Consider the following 20,608-nt stretch of genomic DNA (forward strand, 5'->3'; position numbering starts at 1 on the left):
AAATATGCTTAGATAGGTCTTGCTATGCACATCCCAATTGGTTTTAAGGTTAAGGCAGTTTTAATTGCACGTTTAGCATATTCAGCTATGATGACTGGATTTCCGTTTTATTTGACTTTTTAGGGCAACTAGTTTTACCAGGTCTGTTCCAGTGTCTATAACGCCCTAAATTTGCTGCTCAGACCAATTGTCGTTGGTAGTTCCGTGACCTATAACTCACTTATTGCTTTACATAACCTGCAATAAGTTTAAAACTGTAAAATTAAACGATTTCTTACAAATCTCTGTTTATATATCGAACTAGATATTCGATATGGAGCAAGAAACTCTTTTTATCTTAAATAATCTGCCAAAAGGACACTTAAGAATTTCAGTTAATCGTTTGACCAATATGCCTGTCAAGCATCACCTTGATCTGTTATTGTGAAAATGTACACAAACTAACCCGGCTGCCAGCTAAATATAAAGGTTGCCAAAATTTTTCGCCTGCTAACAAACTTAGTGGAAGATACCTGGCCTTAAGCAAGTAGAATTGTCTCAGTCTACGCCTCAACGTCACTAATTGAATGTGCGTCTGACAAGTAATCCCTAAGGAAAAGGCTGAATGCCTCCACTCTAGGATATGATAAGCGTTCCTATTAAGGTACATGACAGACTGACAGTTAAATATAAACGCTATCCTTTAAATGACTGTTAATAATAAAACTTCAATCTTAAATGCTCATAATAAAAAACTATAAAATTTTACCTGGTTAAGATTACATTGTTAATTTCAATTCGATTTAGTACGAAATATTTAAAAAAAATCACGTAAAAGTTTACAATCGATTTTTTGTTTGTCATGAAAAATGTGTCACCTCATTTCGGGGAAGTCCCCAAATTGTTTAGTCTTTCTTAAAATTTAACTCAAGTAAAAATGTGCGACAATAAGATCGTGGTATTGTACGGATCACAAACCGGTATGTTCTTAAATTTTATCCATTTTAAAAGAATTATGTGTTACCTTGAATATGCGCAACCAATTAAGCGAAAATTATTAAATATTTGCCTGTAGTTGGGGTTAAAATCGCAGCTAACTGTCTTAACAATTGCAAACTAAATGTTTATAAAGATATATAGCCTCGCCCTTACAAGAATATAACAACGGTGACTTCCATTAAAAGCCTTTGTATAAATCGAATGTCTTTAATATGATGCCGTTAAAATTTGGAGAATAATTGCTATATTAGCAACAATGTAGCAAACTTTAACAAATCATACGCATATTTGGGCGTGGTTATACCATATTTTAATTGAATGCTGGCTTGAATGATGTGCAGCGCTGGTGTAGAACATTAACTTTTCTTCACAGAATGAAATAAGTAGCCCAAATTGAAAATGTAGGCCTAATAACTCCACCAAAACCAACCGCAACCTCAAATAATGTCAACAATTGTATAAACCCCCAAGCGTAAAAATATTTTTATGCCCACTTGATTTAGGGCTTATTCCCAGCGTTTAAAATATAAATAAATCCGCTCTCATTATAGTGGCAGTATTCTAGACCAGCATGGAAATGGTTTCAATAAATTGTGCTTAAACTCCAGCCTATATTTTTCTGCTTTCTTAAAACGACTATAAAAAACAATATCTAATTTTTTGATATAAATATTTCACATTAAAAAGTCAACTAAAAAACACTCGGCATAAATAAACAACAAATAAGTACATTAAATGCCTTCCACACCAAAGTATACTGTATTTTTAATTGATACTGTGTTTTGAAAAATAATGTTTTACTGTGATTCTCTTAATTAAGGCCAGGCTGAAGCAATTGCTGAAAGCATTCATGAAGATGCTTGTTTCAAGGATTACGAATCAAGTTTGTTTTGTCTGAAGGACGAAGGAAAACTTTTCAACATTTCTGATGTAAATTGCGCAATTATAGTCTGCTCAACTACTGGTGAGAATAAATAAAATTTTTGTTTTTAAATAATTTTATTAAAAAAAATACAATTGTTTAAAGTTTCAACTAAACATTTGCCAGATAAATGTTTTTATAATTTACTTTAATTTTAAGAGGTTAAATCTTTTAAGTAGAATATTTTTACACCAAACTTTGATGGAACTAACACTTGAACAAAGGCAGATGTTAAGATTCAGGTTATATCAGGAAAATATATTAAAACAGCAATTTATAACATCAACATTATAAATTATAAATGTTTTTTTGTTAGTTTTGCTTGCGGTCAATAAAATCTAATTATTCACAGTCCAAATTAAAATTGAATTATGTAAAAAAATAAAATTTTTCAATTTTAAGGTGATGGTGACCCTCCAGAAAACGCCCGCAAGTTTCTACGAGCGCACAATCGCAAAACCTTGCCACCGAACCATTTGTCGCATCTGCATTACGCTTTGCTCGGTCTTGGCGACTCAAACTACTCAACATTCTGCGGGGGACCGAAAAAAATGGAGAAAACTTTAAAAAAGGGTGGAGCGCAGAGTTTTTACAAAACTGCTTTTGCAGACGATGGCACCGACATGGAAGTAACAGTGGAACCGTGGTTGGAAGGATTATGGTCGGCTGTTGAGGAACATTTTAAAGCGGCCGATTCTGGTTTGAAAACTGATGAACACACTGAAGATATCAAACAAACTGATTTAAGTAGTCAAGTTTCGAATGGCTGTGAAATAGATTTAAAACTTGTTGATGATACACATAGCCCTGCTGTAAAGTTAAATATTGAAAATGACGAAAGCGTTTTAGTTGAAAAATTGACATATCTGGTAATAACTGAGCCTACTCAAAACGACATACTGTGTTTAAAAAAAGGAAGCTCAGAACTGTCAAATGCTGCTTTAACCTTGCCACCACACTTTCCTATATTTTTGGAAATTGATTTTGATTGTGAAAGCTCTTTTGAAAGTGTCTCAAAGTATCAAAATGGAGCCAAGTTTGCAACAGCCAGTGGTGACATTTTGCAAGCTACAATTAATGGTAGCAAACAGTTAACCTCAGATGATGCTGTTAAAAGAACGCTGGAGTTTGAACTTTATTCTGACGAGATGTTTGATTACAAGCCCGGGGATTCGTTTGGTCTTTGTTGTGAAAATGCAAAGACAGAAGTAGATTGGTTGATTGAAAGGTAAGTTCATAAACAAAATATATTAATTCTATAATATAAAAAGGTGTATGCAAAACTGACACAAAAAATGACCTTTTGAAGGTTGTAATTTTTTTACCGACAAAAAATAGACTTTACAAGGGTAATATGCCTAATTACCCAAAAATGTTTTTGATTAATCATGGTTTAAGTTTGTTAATACCAATGCCGATACAAATTGTTCCATATAATTCACAACCAAAAGTATTAAAAATATTTGATTGAGGTATTAAATATATTTATATGCTTCCCTAGTTGATTTGTTTCTATACTTCCCACACAGGTTGGATTTAACTGAGGTTGCAGATTCGCCGGCCAAACTATCTGTGAGTAAAAGCAACACCAAAAAAACGGCAAAAGTTCCAAACTTCATTCCACAACCCTTCACAATCCGACAAGCGCTAACGTCCTGCCTTGAAATTCGTTCTGTCCCAAAGAAACCTTTTCTGAGATCGCTCGTTGAATGTACGACAGACCAAACTGAAAAGCGAAGAATAGAGGAGCTTTGCAGTCGCCAAGGTGGCAACGAATACGCAGAGTATGTAAGGGAGGAATCTGTTTGTATCCTCGATATTCTCGCCACTTTTAAATCATGCAAGCCAAGTTTCTGTTTGCTAGCTCAACACCTTCCCAGGTTAATGCCTCGGCGTTATTCAGTTGCCTCTAGCCCTAGTACAAACCCTAAATCCATTCGATTTATATTTAATGTGGTTCGTTTCGGAGAAAACACATCTAGAAGGTTTAATAGAAATGGTGTGTGCACCGGGTTTTTAGAAAACATACACAACCAAGGATGTTATAACGATAAAGAAGTTCAAATTTTTCCGACTTCAGGGACTGGTTTTTGTTTGCCTGACGATCTTACAAGACCTATTGTAATGATCGGCCCTGGCACCGGGGTTTCCCCTTTTATAGGCTTCCTGGAACACTTACAGAGTTTAAAATCAAAAAATGAAAAACTGATTTTCGGAGAGTCCTGGTTGTTCTATGGATGTCGCCAAAAAGATCGGGATTATCTTTATAGATCCAAACTTGAAAATCTAACAGCCTCTGGTATTTTATCGAATCTGGTTGTTGCATTTTCAAGGGAAGGACGGAGCACACGAAAATACGTCCAACACTGCTTAAAGAAGAGTGCTTTGAAGATGGTCGAGTTGTTGTTAGACTCTACGGCCGTTTTCTATGTTTGTGGCGATGCAAGGAACATGGCTCGCGATGTTAGAAAATGTGTTTTGGAAATCATTGCGGATGAAATGAAATGTTCACATGATGAAGCTGTTGCAAAATTTCAAGTTGTTCTTGATGAGAAAAGATATAAAGAAGATATTTGGACTTGAGCTTTTGCAGTCTTTATGAATTAAACTTTTGTACTTCTCTACCATTATATTATTACATTATTCAGGTGAATTATTGGCCATTACATGGTTTTACCTTCTTCTATTTATTAAAAAAGTTTAAACTATACTGTTTTATTTAATTTTATTTATTTTAAAACATAAGAAACTTACATGATCTTTACTGTGCATTTGTAGAAACACTACACTAGTAAAAGGTACATTTAAAGAAACCTAACAAATTATAAACTTTAATGTTCAACTTCCAATAGCATACACACTTATTGCGACCTAATAAAAATTCCCTTTGAAAATTAAATTTTAAGTTTATTATTGCGTTAAGCTCAGTATATTTATACAGTGGCAACACAATTTAAAACTAATATTGTGGTCATTACATGGCTATACCGTACATCTCAAAAATTTGATGCATTTGCAATACTAAATAAATTAAAAGGGTATTGTGTATGCTGTGTGTTCTAATAAGCCCAATATGACTATATTTGTTTAATACAGGGGCATTTAAAAAAAACATACTTATGTGGTATTTAACGTGAAACTTTTAACAAGCTTTGAACTTAAATCTAAGAAGAATTGAATGTGTAAAAACTAGGGGGGCAAGTAAATACGTCCAGTTTCTTGTGATTGTGGTGTACTTTTGAGTAATGTTCAAAATCATAATTTGATGTCATCATTTTTTATCATTGGCTATTTTTTTGTTTGAGCTTAAAGAAAAACTTGTCCTTGACCCATTTGAACCGTAAATACAATTTATAAACATCAGTTATCAGTGTTCATTTTATATAAATCGTATGGAGTTTTTAAAGCAAAAAGGTGAACACAACAACTAAAAAGACTTGTGTTTGATTGTCTTGAGTCACCTTAAACAGTTGGTGGACTTTTTATAAATTTTATAAGGTTCTTAAAAATGTGTGAAACTGTATTCGATATATATATATGCTTAGAAGCAAGAATAGGTAAATAAAAAATAAGGCAATAAGCACGATTACCTAGACTACAAATTGGCAGCCAAGGCTACAATATGCATGGCGCGATAAAACAGCAAAAAATCTATTTGGTCTCATTTCAAGTGGAACAGCATTCTGGTCGGTTCCTCCAGATATTGTTTAAGCTGGTTAGAGAATCGTGCCATGGTTGCGCCTTCTATAATCCGGTGATCGCCTGACCAGCTCACACACATGATGTGCGCTTTCACAATGTTGTCATCTCGGTCGAAACGTGGAACAGCCTGAAAAAAACAAAACATACATGAATACTTATTATAACCATAGACGCCAAATTTAAAGTGTTTTGAGCACTCAGCCCTCTAAAAAACGATAAATCTTTCTGTAAAATACTGTATATTTTGTTTGACTTGCATCATTTGGGACTCTGACAGTTGGTAGTTTAACAAGTTTGGGTTATTAATACAAACGTTTATAGTTTATATCATAAAGACTGTTGTTTGGTCAAACAAAATCGATTGGACCATTAAGGGGCACTTCCTAAAATGCGAGAAATAATTTGTTTTCGCATTTATCAAGCAATGAAGTTTTCAATACTAAAATACATTTCTTGTCTCATTGTTTTTAAATACCTGATTTTAGTTGTAAATGACGAAAACAACCATTTGTCACTTTTTAACCATTTGGATAACTGTTAAAAATGTTCAATGATTGTCAAAATACTAACTGTGTATATTGGAAGAATTTTATTGGAAAACAAACAGTGTCTTTTTTTAAAAGATATAAAATTAGCACGCTTGTATAGCATTAAACAGTCAAATTAATACTCGAACATCGAGTTACCTGCCGCCACCCACCTATCTGCATTCCCGGGTTAGGGCACCACAAAACCAAGCCTCCACCCTTTTAGTGGCCGATTTGCTGGGACTATTTAAAAGCAAACTTTAACACAGCGTTTAGTAAAAAATTGGTAAAGCAAAAAAATTACCTGAATTCTTCCGAGCGCGCCAATCGCAACTTGTGGGGAGAAGATTACTGGACTTGCATAAGTTCCACCGATCTGAACAAACAAATTTAAATATTTGTGTAATATTGACTTACTGGGCTGTACATCAAGCATATTAAACCTTCACTACATTAATACAACCACATTAGGGCTGGTACAAAAGGCTGTTAAGTACAGAACTAGACTTGTGGAAATAGGACAAATAAAATAATGTTTGAGCGCTTGTGAACTGGTTACTGTAGTTTGGAATGTTATATATCATTGTTTAGTTTCCCCTAAGGGCAAAAATACCATTTACAATTAATCAATCATATTTCAATTGGCAACTACTATGCATTTTTTCACAATAGTAAAGTGTCAGTAAAATCAAAGGTTATCCAAACAGTTCAGAAAATTCTGCAATCTTTATATTACATAGTCACAACATTAATAATATTCTAGTTTCTGGTTTCAGTACATTAAAAACAAATACTCACATTGCCAATGTTTGAGAGACTAAAGGTTCCGTTTTTGAGATCAGCAGGTGTTAACTTATTGTTAAGACCGGCCTCATGAAGTCGGTTCAGTTCTTCAGCCACTTCAAGTATTGAAAGATCCTGAACTTTCTTGATACTTGGAATGAGTAAACCGTGGGGAGTGTCCACTGCTAAGCTAATGTTGTGGTCGGCCTGGTAAAATAATGTTTATAAAATAAAAACAGATTTATTTAAAACTTACAAAAAATAAAATTGGTACTCAAAATGTTACAATTATATTGCAATGGGCATTAAATTAACAAAGTCCAAGGTTTTAACTGTAAACCCCAAAATACTTTTATAATTGACAATAAAATTGAGATTTGATCTAAAAGTACAAAAAATAAAATTGATACTCAAAATGTTGCAATTATACTGCAATTGGCATAAAATGAGCAAAGTTCATCTTTTAATTGTTAACCCCAAACTACTTTTATAGTTGACAATAAAACTGCAGAATTGCGCACCTTAATAAGTTTTGCGACGTTCAAAAAACAATAATAGTTATGACAGTAATTATACTGATACCTGTTAAATAATTATATCTAATATTGAGCAAAGACTTGGGTGAACCCTGTCGAGTCACCGTTTTTTTTGTTACCAAATAAAAAGAATATAAAATGTGGCCGACATATTCAATTCCCTTGCTCAATTCACATTCAATTCACTTGCTCTACGAACGTCAGTTGACAGCCATTGGTTATTACGCTTATGTCGGAACTCAGAGGTTAACATTTATCCATTCATTAACAAACGCATTTATTTTTAAACCCACCTTAAAAACCATGTTTTCTCCATCAATTTGTGAATTAAGGATTGGAAAACTGCGAAGGGCGAGTGAAGTTGCTTTCACGATGAATGGCATGTAGGAAAGTTTGATGCCGGTTGAATGCATAACCTCTTTCTTCAGCCTTTTCCGCAACTCCACGAGTTTCGTTAGGTCGTACTCGTCGTTGTAGCCAAAATGTGGGATTGTAAGTGAATTGGTCATCGCATGGTACATTGCCTTAACAAAAAATTTAAAAAAATATTGTTTAGCCTGTTGTATTATATATATTAAAAAGTGTTAGATTAGATACATATAAAATCCCATAAATGTAATTATTTTAGTATTTTACATTTTTTATTTTTTTTGCAGACTGGTTGCTTTATTTTTTTGTCATTAAAAGTGCCATCAAATATTAAAAAATTGATATTTTTACAGGGTAAAAGTATTTTTTTTTTGTAAAAGCTAGATTAGATAATGTGGTTCAAATGGGGGTAGCATCGGAAAAAATCAAAACGTTAAAGAAATTAAAAAAGCACAATATATATATGTGTTTGAAAAAAGCAATATGTGTTTTAAAGTATTTTAACAACAAACCTTTCTAATACCCTTGATGGGCTCGACCGTATCTTCTTCCATTCGTGTTACTTTGACGGCTTTGAGTGGTACGGACATTTCATGAGAAGGAGTCGTGTGTTTAAGGATGTCTTCTTTTAATATCCGTCCATCTTTACCAGAACCCTTCATTCATTACAAAACGCCAGAAAAAAAGTGCTAGGTTAAAATTACTAAAACAAAGTGTCAACCAAACACAATAAGTTGACAAAGTATTCAAATTGGATCAATAATTAGAATTAAAAAAGGCTCTGTTCAGACGCCAGTAATAAAAAGGCAAGTTTAAAAAAGTTAGAATGTCAGTTACAAAAAAAATTGTCTGATAAACAGAACACCACCAAGGAACAAAAATTCCATATTTCTTAATATTGGAGATTAAATGGATGAACAAAAATATGCTAGCAATAAAAAAATGTGCAGGTATAAATGCGTTTTTTGTTTGGTCAGTCCTGATTTTTTACTATAATAGAACAGATTACATTTTGATAAAATATGTAAAATGCAGCAACATTGAAAAGCAAAACTGCCAATTATAAATATGAAGCCATAGGTATAATATTTTACTTGAAAATATATTTTCAAATCACTTGTAAAAGAATATTGCGATTTTTTTTTGACATGTCAAATTCATTGCATTTATTTTATTTACCTGCACAGAACTCAATGAAACGTTGTTTTCTTTTGCAAAATGTCGAACTGCTGGAGTTGCAAGAATCTTATCAGAACTTCTCGATGGAGTTTCATGTTGTTTTGTGGTTGGTTCAGGGGGGGATATCGTGGGTGGAGCCTCTTTGGAGGGTTCTTCAACAGCTTCTGAAATGTTTACACTAAGTTTAAATTGTAAAAAGTCTAAACTTACAGTCCACTAACATTTTATCTTTAATTAACTTAACTATACCTTTAAATATCATTTTTTTATCATTTTATTGCAACTGTAAAGAAAATCATAGTTCAAATAAAAATGAATAATTAAACATTTAAAGTTCGCAACTGACTTTTAAAACTAACAGTTGCACCTTTGTTTTCATCCGAATCAAATTTGAACATACACAACTACATGATATGCACTAAAGAAAAGGTTTTGGCCGGGCAAAATCTGGAGAAGTCCTAAAAAACAGCCACTTCCATATTTTTATTCACATTTGTATTTTAATCTCTCACCTTCAACTGCTTCCCCCTCCACCTCAATATCAACCAGGGTGTCCCCAACTTGCGCAATGTCTCCAACATTGTAGAAAAGCTTTTTCACGACCCCGTCGTATCGGCTTGTTATTGTGACTGACGCTTTGTCACTGGAAACCTAAATTTTCAGATAAATTAGTTTTACCGTAAAACTATTTGACAACTTGTGTTTATATAACTCCCACAATATTGCAGAGTTTTTTGGTGAATTGTGTCGGTGGGATCATAAGGAAGTCAATATTTTTTAATTTATAACCTGTATTCCAGATTGGAAAGGCCTAAAATCGCTGTATAGAGAGGTCGGTCGACCACAGCATTCAAAATATTATTAAATCATTAAAAAATAATTGGGTTAGGGTGTGGTTAAGTGTTTGGGTGGGCTTAGTATTATAATATTTAGTATTTAATAATAATGCTTGACCCACCCAAACCTAAACTTTAACCCTAACCCAAATATTGTGCTTTGTGGTAGAATTCTAGACCAGCACCCTTGAATCATTACAAATTACTAAAAATTGTTCACAGCAGAAGGATTTCATTAAAATACCAAATATTTCATATCACCCACCTCACAAATGTCGTCAAACTGTGCCACTGTGTCTCCAACTTCAATGAACCATTCTTTCATTTCAACTTCTTTAATTCCTTCACCAATGTCCGACAGTTTAAACGAAACCGTGCTGTTCCACAAACTGGGATGTACGTGGAATTGTCTATAAATCCTACTGACTGGATTTAGACTCTTAAATGCTGTATTTTTTTCATTTAGTTTTAATTGTTTTGATGCAATGCAGGAAAATGTTCTTGCATTTTGGCTGCAAAAGTTAATTTTTTTGGCAAATCCGTGACACACTTGTCTTATTCTTATGGAATTCATCATAAACAGAAGCGATCCTAAAACGAAACAGAAAAATACAGTAGCCGGTTCAATCAGTAATACGCTTAAAATTTTGAACAAATATTATTCACTTATTCCCCAATAACTACAGTTGAGTTATGGACATTTCAAGAGTAAACTTAAAGGTTTTACCCTATGTACATCACTTTCTGCACGCTTTATTTCAAGGATAAATATGACTGAATACTAATATTCATAAATAAAGAGTTTTAGTCTTTTAATAATGGTTTTTGATGAAAGTCTGATTGCTGACTAAGTTAGATTGCTTTAAGAAATGTTTAAAAATATTTGAGCGATACTCTGTTTCTTTCCGGAGATATTGCACTGTGAAATTACGAGCTGCGTGCATCACATTAGTGTTTGTTTATAGTGAACGGACAATTATGATTACGTTACGTTACGTAAACCTGCATTAAAAGTAGTCAAAACAGCTTCAATTGCATTTTCGCTAATCCTAAATACATGTCATTTAAAACAGAAAGTTACCAATGAAAAATGCGCAAATGTGTCAAATCTACATCTCCGTAAACTCATATTTTACTAGGTTGAAAAAGGTTGAAAAAAGTATATTTGAAGTTTTTCTGCTAAAGTTTGCAACAAAGTTCATGCCTCCACCTTTAACCAATCAGAAGCAAGAACGTAGGTTATTACCCGATTGCATAAATGTCAACATGTGTTATTTATTTTCGGGATTACGTTGTAAAAATATAAATCGTAGAATATACTGTCGTATTTCTAACTAATTTCTTTATCTACTAATTTTGTGCTTGTCTTTTCCACTATTTAGTTAGTTTGTGATTTTTTAAGTGTTGTTATAAAAGAAAATATGATTTTTGAAATTGGAATCTAATGAACATACCAAGTAATTCTTTTTTGATTCTTACTTCGCAAAAAAATGAATGTAGCTGGGGCCATAGACCCTACAGCCCAGCTGAGGAATGTAAGTACACCAAATAGCCTAAATACTGTAGTTTTATGGGCATGCCTGCTACCGGTATACATAATTGGCCGCTGGTCTAGAATCCTACCACAACATATATTTTATGGGTTGCGGTGCAGGTTTGTGCTTCGGTTTGGGTGGGTCAAGGGCGCTGGTCTAGAATCCTACCACAACGAAACACCATTTGGGTTAGGGTGCGGGTTAGCGTTTGGGTTAAGGTGGGTCAAGTATTATTATTAAACAAAGAATATAATATTACTTGACCCACCCACACCCGAACGCTAACCCGCACCCTAACTCAAATTTTGTGCGTTGATTTTAGAACTGTGGTAGGATTCTAGACCAGCGCCGGGTCAAGTATTAATAAAATATTAATGCATGACCCACCCAAACCCAGACGCTAACCCGCACCCTAACTCAAATATTGTGAGTTGAATTAAGAATTGTTTTAACGCTTGGTAGGATTGTAGACCAGCGCCTAAAATTGTATTACCCTTCAATGTGACATATGTACACACATGTGTGTGTTAACAACTGAAATCTAGCCCTTCTGAAGCTGCTTTTTGACCAACGATTACGGCTTACATATCATTAGTACACTGAAAGCTGTACTAATGATGTCATTGATCGACAGATTCGGTGAGTCTGCAATGGCTTCCAGTGTACCTGTCAATGTGTATACAACTTGACTACTTATTCTTAGAAATTTACTATTTACCGGGACCCCAAAGTAGTTCAATCAACAAATGATCCTTAAGCGGTGCAAGCGTAAAAGAGCAATAGCTATTTACCTAGCTAACAAATTATTTAAATCAATTTAGGAAAAACTTTGAATTTAATCTATTTACTACCACCACCCAAACCCCAACCCTTACATAAATCAATAAATAGTAACATATAGGTGCAAATGTAAAACAACGATCCGGCCAAATAGCCACTTCTTTATTATGCAATACTAGTTTAATACGCAAAATTCTAAAATTTAAAAATATGACAAGCTTCATTTTACTACAAATAAGAATATGAAAAACATAACTTCTTAGTTCTAACAGTTTTATCAACAAATTTAAAATATCTCCTGTCAAATAAAATTTGCATCTGGTTAATTTTTTCTTTATTAGGTCAAGGATTTTCTTGTGATTTACAACTCAATGACAGAACAGTGTTTTACAAAATGTGTCACAAACATGAACTACAGAAAGGTTTCATCGAATGAGGTAATACGTTAATTAAAACCTATGTTTTCCAATTTTAAGTACAACTTTAAAGAAGCTACGTATGTGTTTTTAAACCCTGCCTTGGTTTACAGGAGCTGAAAAAATTTTACATATGTATAAACTAATATTTTTATATATAAGGTGCCATACAATGCCAATGTAAAAATCCTTATTTTGTTACTTCCCTAAAAGGTAGTAAAATTTTTTTATTTCTCTGATCTGGTATTTTGTGATACACTGCCGAGTTTAGCTTACCATTCTGGGCCTAATTCAAGGTGTTGGCTTACACTTACATAGAGTTCTGGCGGTAATGTATAATTGATATGTTAATTTTCTTTTTTATTTTTGTAGCAAGATATATTTGAGGGCTCTTGTGTTGAAAATGCTAAACAACCTTTACATTTGAATTCTTCTGTATGGGCTTTCATATTGATTTCAAGTCAATCCCCTTTAAATCTACCACTTTATCGCAGAGATCTTGCGTTCTAAACTGCACAGAGCTCTACATGAAAGGCAATCAACGTTTGATGCAGATTTTTATGCAGCACACTCCCGACATGGTGCGAAAACGTAACGAGGAAGCAGAAAAACAAGCGGCCAGATTAAAAGCGATAACGGAAAACGCTCAAGAGACGATTGAAAATCCCCAGTCCACCGCTATGCAATCTAATGACAATGTGCCATAGGAAAAGTTTTGTTATAAATTGGTGTAAATTTAAAGCAGAATTGACTTTTCATTTTCTCAAAAAAGATGTTAGTTATGCTATTTTAGGCGAAATGTACATTTTTATTCCTTTTTTTAATTGTATGTTGTATTGTTATTGGTTGGCAATGCCAATCAGTAAAACATGATTTAAATGAAAAACGTGTTTGGTGTTTGCACTGGTGAAAATATTTATTATATTGACCGAGTGTAGAAAGCTAAGTTATAATAACAATACTTTGGTTATGATTTCCAACATACATAGTTTTAAATTTAAATTTTTTAACCTTGTGACAAATGTCAGTAGAAAAACTAAAAACAATTTTTTTTAATCGCATAAACAATTGGAAGACTTGTGGAGGCAAATGTTATCATATAAAGTGAAAATTGGCACAATCTGAAAACAATTGCAAAACTAATTGTAATTAAACACCAGTTTTAATCACCACCATTTACAAAATTTGTACAACGCAAAACAATAAATTTTTAGGGTAAATGCCGAAGTGGTTTAAAATTAGATTTGAATATGCACTCTACTCATCTCACCAGGATGTTTAATAATACTTAATCTCAAATGATTTAACATGGTTCCCGCTTGATTTTCATCAATTATTGGCCAGACTAGAAGAACTTTATGCAACATTCGATGCACTTGTTTTATTGTAAGGTTTTAACAAGTTGATTGGCCATAGCAACAACCAATTTTACTTGAAGGCTTTTGCCACCCCGGAGTAAATGAACACATGTCCGGAGCAAATTTTACTTGTATTGGCGAACGGGCGAGTGCAAAATTTCAACCCTGAATTATCAAGAAGGTGTAAAACACAGAATCAAAATGATTGCAAACAGTATTAAAATTATGCAACAAACAAGAATTTCCCCAAATACACTTGGTGCTCGATTAAGTCTTTGAGGTATTCATCCAGGTTGGCAAATTTTATCTGAAATATTTTGGGCAAGTAAATGTGTTGACCGCCCAGCATTTTTCCATTTGTTCTACAACTTTTTCGTCGAGGGGTGCCTTGCTTGCGTAACCCATGTTTTTGCGGAAGTGATCCATGGTTGACGCCCCCAGAATTACACCGTCACCTTTTGCACCATCCAATGCCGAATGATGAAATAACCATCTGCAAAAATTTACTGTATTTAGAAACTCAAAAAAAAACAAGAAGTTAGAATTCTGTTTCAGTTATTCGTAGCAACGCATTTTAGGCAAACTGTTGTTTTTACATCTCAAAACACTAAGCAATTACACCAAAAGTAAGAGCCATAAGAATGTAATTAATATTTTTTCATTTAGAAACACCATCAGCGAAAAGTAAAAGTTAGTATTCTGATTTAGTTAAAAATGTTGTCCTTCTGTGTTAAAACACACGTTTTTAAATAAATTTGTTTAAATTCGGTTAGATCAAACAAAGTTAAAAACTTAGTTTGTTTAAATTTCTAGGTAAGTACATTCCAATGAGAGCATCATCAGTATCTTTATTAGTTGAATAAAACAGTTTTTATCTGAATTACTAGATGTGCCCCCAAAATATTTGTTCTGTTTATTTTGTAGCTTCTGCATATGATTCAACAATCCTACCTAGCAATGTAATTTACCCTAAAACGGACTATATAAAATTATACATATACATATAAAAATCTGTTCTGGCTTTGGTGATTTCACATATTTGATGATATACAAGTATTATGAAATGTGTTGCGACTTAAAAAATATTTCATGATTTCATGGCTTGACTTGCCTGTATGCTGCTTCAGCTGGTGATACCTTTCCATTTCCATAAACTTCATCGAGTGTAGCCTTCACATCTTCAAGGCAATCAAAGTTCTCTTTTTTCCAAAACCTTGAACATTTAAAATCACTTACTTTAAACAAAATATAAGAAATTTTGTTTTGCCAACATGGTTTGCCCAAAGAATAATAATAAAAAAATCCTATGTGAATTTGACACATTGAGACACATCTACTATAATAAGTAAGTATATCGTTGATCAAAATACAGCTTCAGAAAGGATAGATGAAAAATTTGTGGATCCTCTTTACTATGAAGTTGCTTGTACTAACAGAATGTAGCGAGCATTGGCGTATGGTCTTTAAGCCTGTGTAGCTCAGTTGGTTGAGCAACGGTCCCGGTTTTGCCGAGGTTGTGAGTTCGAACCTCACCACAGGATAGTTTTACTAACTGGATGCAGCAGGCAACGGTGCTATGATAGTTTCTCGACTTGCTTCTATCAGAGCCTGTGTAGCTCAGTTGGTAGTACGACAGCTCCTGTATGACCGAAAGTTGTGAATTTAAACCTAACCACAGGCTAGTTGTTTTTCTAGCCTGCCATACTTGCATGATTGACAGATTTGTTTGGTCTATCGCCATTAACCAAAAAGCAATTACAGAAGCGCTAGATTACATTTGTAGTACATGCACGGTACGTGTATGTATCAGTCATAGAAAAATACTTCTACTAAGTATTTATTTTATTTGTTACCTGTCTCTGTAAGCTTTAGCCCACCCCTGCTTTCCAAAGAACCTCCCAGGTTCTGTTTTGTTTGCGTCTTCGAAGCTATGTTTCCCGGTTAGAATTCCACCAGCCAAGGGGTTGTAAGCATAGAACCGCATTCCAAAGTTTCTCAAGCAGGGAAACAACTCAGTTTCCACCTGCCTGGTCAGGTAGTTGTACATTCCTGAAAAAAATCAATGAATATTTCCCTATGTGCTATGCACGGCTCCGTAATGTAGTTTAATAATTTTGAATCTTCAAGTCAAAAAGTCAAGTAATTTAGCATTATCTTGATAAAGATGTTTTGGTACTTTTTTGTATCATCATCAGTTAATGTGACTTTATCAGGATGATGTCAATTTATTAGCCTTTTTGTCTTTGAGATTCATTTTATCAAGAAAATTTCCTCAATTTGTAAGTTACAATGCACTTAATATTTCTATTTCGAAATTCAAAAAAAAAAAAAATTCAATCCAAACAAACCTTGGTAAACAGTTGGTAAAATCCAGTTGTTAAGTTTGCAGATTGTGTAAACCTGTAAAACAAAAAATATATGGGCTATAAAGATAAATGTTCCCAATCAATGTCACGAACAAATAACCAAATGTGTCTTATGAAACGTTGTTATCTAAACATTTCAACTCTAAATAAGTGTTCCTCAATAAAAGTTTTCAATTTGGGTTTCAAACATATTTTTTGCAAATAGTTGCACAAAAATTCTATAAGCTTGTTTAGCTACTTTTACAGTATATTTATGTAAAAAAGCTTATTGCAACAAGCCTTTTTAATGCCACAACAAAAAATATCTAACCTCTGCAACTTCCCACGAAGCGTAGTTGGAGAGGCCAAACTCTTTGAACTTTCCTTCCTTATAGAGTTCGTTGACCCCTCTCAGCGTTTCGATAATGGGGGTTTTGTGATCGGGTGCATGCAGGTAAAATAGGTGGACACTTGGAACCTGTGATAAACAACAAATTGTTAAATTTACCCTAAAAGTAAGATTCAAACAATGTATAAAGAATATTCAATATTAGCAATATAGTGTGTTCTGTGTTTTAGGCCCTAAAATATATCTAAAGTTTTTTGAACTAAACGGATTTGGTAGTTTGTGGAATTTTATTGTATACAACTGGATTTGAAATGAATTCATGGCTCTAATATCATTCACTGCCTACACCAGGTTTGGCCAACGAGCTAGAGATCAAGGGCCATATTTCTTACTTGTTTATCCGCAAAGCAGGGCTGCGGAGTCGGTTAAAATTAACCCGAGTCCGACTCCAGCCAAAAAAATTAACATTAATGTGCGATTTTGTCGAGTCCCCAGTCCGGCCCTGACTCTACAGCCTGTGTTTCACTAATTTACGTAACTAAATTAACGTGGATATTCAGCAATACACTTATAAAGGTGTCGTGTAATTCATTTACTCACAATACATGGTTGAAAAATATTCCACCTTTACAATTTCTATTTGGCGGCCATATCAGTTTTAAAATTCGGTACTGTGTATGCGCATGTCGGACTCAGGACTCGGGTAGTTTTACAAGGTCTTACTCAAGTCCAGAGTCCGACTCCGCAGCCCTGCTGTAAAGTGAGGCACCTTACACATGGACAGAAATGTATTTCACCCTATTTTTTATTTATTTATACACTGCCTTTGTTCAAATAGATTTATTAAAAATGTTGCATACTAACAAAATTCCAGGGTACATTGCATACAGTTGACTTTTAAATAAAATACATAGCAATACAATATTACAAATTGTTTGATTGCTTGAATATAATGTTGAAAACAATTTTTGCAAAGAAACAATCTTTGTGATGTGCCACACAATGAATGATCGTCTTTTGGAAAAATGAAAAATGGCTTTGTAGAAGTTTGATGTTTAGCTAAACAAATATTGTTAAACAACACTGTAGTTCAAAAATGACATTAGTCAATCCTAGATATTTATATATTTTTTGTCTATACTTTTACCAAAGGTTGTTAAATAAATTATTTCAAAACAAACAACTTTTGAGACATTCAGAGGATTGAATACTTCATGTATAATGTAACAACATATCTTGGTTGATAGCTGTACTTGAAAACTGAAAACAAGTGGCACTATGGCAAATTGTATTTTTAAGTTGACGAGCTTCACACAACCCTTTTGGTTCATCAGGCCAGAGTAAAAATAAGAATGGTGAAAACAAGTGAAGTAAAGGCACATGGGACACTTAGTAATTGGAAATTTATTTAATTTTGAATTATACATACCTTCATTCTCTTTAAGCTGGACTCCAGCTGGAACCTGACTCCCTCGGCCGTTAAAAGTTTTCCATCCCACGGGTTAGCTTTGGTGGCGATCTGATTGTTGTCGCACTTTGTCACGTCAACTTCACCCATAAATTCCTCAGTTTTCCCACCGGCGTACATAAAAGCAGTGTCCACCTCAAACAAGCCACTGTTACTCCTAAAAAAATTGCGACATAAGTAAAAAGTGGTAAAACCAGTGCTTCTAAATGTAAATGAGGTTGTTATTGGCTTTTCCCGTTGGCAGCCCTTTTTGCCATAAAAAATTAGAACATCTTGGTTTGAAATCAGGGTTTCTTAACCTTTTTTTGAGGTGATCCAAATACCGTTCAGTTTAACAAACAAAGCTTTGGGGTCCCAATTATTTTCACCTAATGCTTTGTAAGCTTATAGTGAACGTAAATAAGACAATAGCATTAATAACTTAAAATTTAATTCATATGACAGTTTTGACTCAATGACTTGAATTTAAGTTATTTCAAACTGACTTAAGTTTAAAATACGGTTGAATTATATTTAGGAGAAAATCTTTTCACCAAAAATAGGCAATAAATATATTTCTGTGCACTTTCCTTCTTATTGTTATCGAAAATTGTGTTCTAACTAAACAAAAACAACTATTAATATTGTTTAAAATTAACCCACTCTTTAAATTCTTCCATCATTTGTCGAGTTTGTTTCAAATCCAGCCTTCTTCCAAACTCCATCGTGCCAAGAATAGTTCTTACACTTCCAGATGCCATTTTTCTTATGTTAGGGTTTGTGCTTTTAACAACTGGCTTCAACAGACCTAAATAATATACAAAATCAAGTTTAAAAATATACACAAATGGCAAAATTGCCATCTGAAAGCAGAAATTGTAGTACCGTATTTGGTAAATAATATGAGACCAACTTTTGGTGAAACAAGGTTACAGATATATATAATTAATGTGTTATTAGGCTGATTTACTTGACGTTGAGTTTACCAACATGTTTTTTAATCATGATGCGATTCGTCAGCTAAACAAAATGGCTAAACACAGCCCTGGTATTTCAGCATGTCTTTGACATTTCAGAAAGCTTGCTTCATTTCAGGAAATAAAGTCATTTAATCACCAAAAACAGGATATATCAGATGTGTGTTTTTTCGCAGACTATGTGTAATGTCTTATAATGCTGTCTGAAAACTATGGCAGATCTTGCGGGTACACAGCCTAAAAAAATGGGGTGGCCGGGTGCACCAAAGGTTTAGCAACATATAAAGAAATAGGGGTGCATTTTCAATTTTTTTGGGGGTGCAGGAGCACTACTTTCCACAGTGGCTTCATATAAGAATTTTAACAACAATATGACACTGTAAAGCTTTTGTTAAGCATATGTTGCACTAAATGATTTGTCAAACATAGTTATATTAAAATGCTTATATGGCCTCCAGCCATAAGATCGAGACAAGAAGAACATCAATGTCAGAATAAAACACAAATTGGAATAAGGCCAAAATAGGACTAATACTTATGGTATTAGTACTTTCTAAATCAGAATAAGTCCTAAATCCTTCGGAATAAGACCTAAAAAGTCAGAATCAGGCCAAAACAACACTTTAACTAACCCCAAACCCCACCCCCAAGTACATCACTAACTCCCCTAATAATTTCAACACTAACCCATTTTCTAACCTAACCCATTACCCACCAATAACCCCAAACAGGACCAAAAATCCGGTGCCAAAACAGCGGTGCCCTGACGGCGCTGGTCAGACTAAGGGGTCCAAGCACAGTCACCAAAAGGGCCGATGTCAGACCGTTGCCCCCGATCGTCCCATGCCCCCTACCCACAGGTTAGGGGTTTATTTTGGCCATTTAGGCCTTCTTCCGATGCATTTAGACCTTATTCCCAAGAATTTAGGACTTATTTCGATGAATTTGGGACTTATTCCGGTGAACTTAGGCAGTATTCCGATCACCTTGGGACTAATTCCGATGCATTTAGGCCTTATTCCAACAGATTTAGGTCTTATTCAGACGATTTTGATATTATGCTGTACTGGAAATTATTGAGTATTTGGCTTTATTATGCCATTGGTCTTAATACTATGGTTTTATAGATTTTGGTGCTTTTGGTATTGTTGCTTTTTAGGTCTTATTGTGTGTTCCCGCTTATATCAAACATATGTATTTTAAATGCCTAAATCAGCATCATATGTTACAATAAAAGATTTTGTCAAACAATTGTTACGTTTGTCATTAGGTATTTTTCTTAACGCTACAGTAATTATTAAAAAAAAAGGTTAAAAGTGCTCTTACGTTAGGCTAGAAATATATGCAAAACGTTTAAACAACATTACAATTTAATTTCTCATGACTACCAAGTCCCTATTGTTATAAACCACAAAATGGTTTTAAGGTCGCGATTGCATAATGTGCCGATCTAACAGTCAAATCATGCTGACCATGCAGTTTGTAAGCTACTCACGTGCGGCATTGTGCAGAAACTGTTTGCAGAGAGAATTCGAAAGCATTCCGTTTTCAGACGCCAAGATATATTTG

The 20,608-nt window shown here is 33.9% G+C and overlaps 4 protein-coding genes across 5 annotated transcripts; 2 read left to right on the top strand and 2 right to left on the bottom strand.

The window, feature by feature from the left end:
* Nucleotides 1-916: 916 nt before the first annotated feature.
* LOC146137243 (methionine synthase reductase-like) lies at nt 917-5,104 on the top strand. The gene is made up of 4 exons (XM_083394303.1): nt 917-959; nt 1,799-1,942; nt 2,303-3,128; nt 3,430-5,104. Exons 1-4 carry the CDS (start codon nt 917-919, stop codon nt 4,481-4,483), a joined length of 2,067 nt encoding a protein of 688 aa, XP_083250429.1. The 3' UTR covers nt 4,484-5,104.
* Nucleotides 5,105-5,394: 290 nt separating this feature from the next.
* Nucleotides 5,395-10,448, bottom strand: LOC146137244 (lipoamide acyltransferase component of branched-chain alpha-keto acid dehydrogenase complex, mitochondrial-like). Of its 2 annotated transcripts, none has more exons than XM_083394305.1 (8): nt 10,098-10,448; nt 9,509-9,647; nt 8,997-9,157; nt 8,330-8,473; nt 7,742-7,972; nt 6,928-7,119; nt 6,434-6,505; nt 5,395-5,729 (listed from the first exon to the last, which is right to left on the bottom strand). In XM_083394305.1, the coding sequence occupies exons 1-8, from the start codon at nt 10,407-10,409 to the stop codon at nt 5,562-5,564; spliced, it is 1,419 nt and encodes a 472-aa protein (XP_083250431.1). In that variant the 5' UTR covers nt 10,410-10,448; the 3' UTR covers nt 5,395-5,561. The 2 variants fall into 2 exon arrangements, with proteins under 2 accessions (XP_083250431.1, XP_083250430.1); XM_083394304.1 differs by having other exon boundaries at nt 8,997-9,160.
* A 771-nt stretch (nt 10,449-11,219) lies between these two features.
* LOC146137245 (mitochondrial import inner membrane translocase subunit Tim9-like) lies at nt 11,220-13,442 on the top strand. The gene is made up of 3 exons (XM_083394307.1): nt 11,220-11,367; nt 12,489-12,584; nt 13,058-13,442. The coding sequence occupies exons 1-3, from the start codon at nt 11,323-11,325 to the stop codon at nt 13,268-13,270; spliced, it is 354 nt and encodes a 117-aa protein (XP_083250433.1). The 5' UTR covers nt 11,220-11,322; the 3' UTR covers nt 13,271-13,442.
* Nucleotides 13,114-20,608, bottom strand: LOC146137246 (aflatoxin B1 aldehyde reductase member 4-like). The gene is made up of 8 exons (XM_083394306.1): nt 20,535-20,608; nt 18,726-18,870; nt 18,045-18,240; nt 16,598-16,744; nt 16,270-16,321; nt 15,775-15,970; nt 15,033-15,134; nt 13,114-14,414 (listed from the first exon to the last, which is right to left on the bottom strand). Exons 1-8 carry the CDS (start codon nt 20,578-20,580, stop codon nt 14,225-14,227), a joined length of 1,074 nt encoding a protein of 357 aa, XP_083250432.1. The 5' UTR covers nt 20,581-20,608; the 3' UTR covers nt 13,114-14,224.

The sequence above is a fragment of the Ascidiella aspersa genome, chromosome 7 (genome assembly GCF_963924565.1).
Source record: "Ascidiella aspersa chromosome 7, kaAscAspe10.2, whole genome shotgun sequence".
NCBI classification, from domain to species: Eukaryota; Metazoa; Chordata; class Ascidiacea; order Phlebobranchia; family Ascidiidae; genus Ascidiella; species Ascidiella aspersa.

Bases quoted from the DNA above. Each gene is read 5' to 3' on its own strand.
- LOC146137243 (XM_083394303.1), top strand. From the start codon at position 917: ATGTGCGACAATAAGATCGTGGTATTGTACGGATCACAAACCG. The intron at 1,943-2,302 runs GTGAGAATAAAT...TTCAATTTTAAG, and splicing joins TATAGTCTGCTCAACTACTG to GTGATGGTGACCCTCCAGAA. The intron at 3,129-3,429 runs GTAAGTTCATAA...CTTCCCACACAG, and splicing joins GTAGATTGGTTGATTGAAAG to GTTGGATTTAACTGAGGTTG.
- LOC146137244 (XM_083394304.1), bottom strand. From the start codon at position 10,409: ATGATGAATTCCATAAGAATAAGACAAGTGTGTCACGGATTTGCCAAA. The intron at 8,474-8,996 runs GTAAATAAAATA...TAATGAATGAAG, and splicing joins TTTCATTGAGTTCTGTGCAG to GGTTCTGGTAAAGATGGACG. The intron at 5,730-6,433 runs GTAATTTTTTTG...TGTTTTTTTCAG, and splicing joins GCGCGCTCGGAAGAATTCAG to GCTGTTCCACGTTTCGACCG.
- LOC146137245 (XM_083394307.1), top strand. From the start codon at position 11,323: ATGAATGTAGCTGGGGCCATAGACCCTACAGCCCAGCTGAGGAAT. The intron at 11,368-12,488 runs GTAAGTACACCA...TTTCTTTATTAG, and splicing joins CTACAGCCCAGCTGAGGAAT to GTCAAGGATTTTCTTGTGAT. The intron at 12,585-13,057 runs GTAATACGTTAA...ACTTTATCGCAG, and splicing joins GAAAGGTTTCATCGAATGAG to AGATCTTGCGTTCTAAACTG.
- LOC146137246 (XM_083394306.1), bottom strand. From the start codon at position 20,580: ATGCTTTCGAATTCTCTCTGCAAACAGTTTCTGCACAATGCCGCAC. The intron at 16,745-18,044 runs GTATGTATAATT...TGTTTATCACAG, and splicing joins CCAGCTTAAAGAGAATGAAG to GTTCCAAGTGTCCACCTATT. The intron at 14,415-15,032 runs GCAAGTCAAGCC...AAATTTTTGCAG, and splicing joins CCAGCTGAAGCAGCATACAG to ATGGTTATTTCATCATTCGG.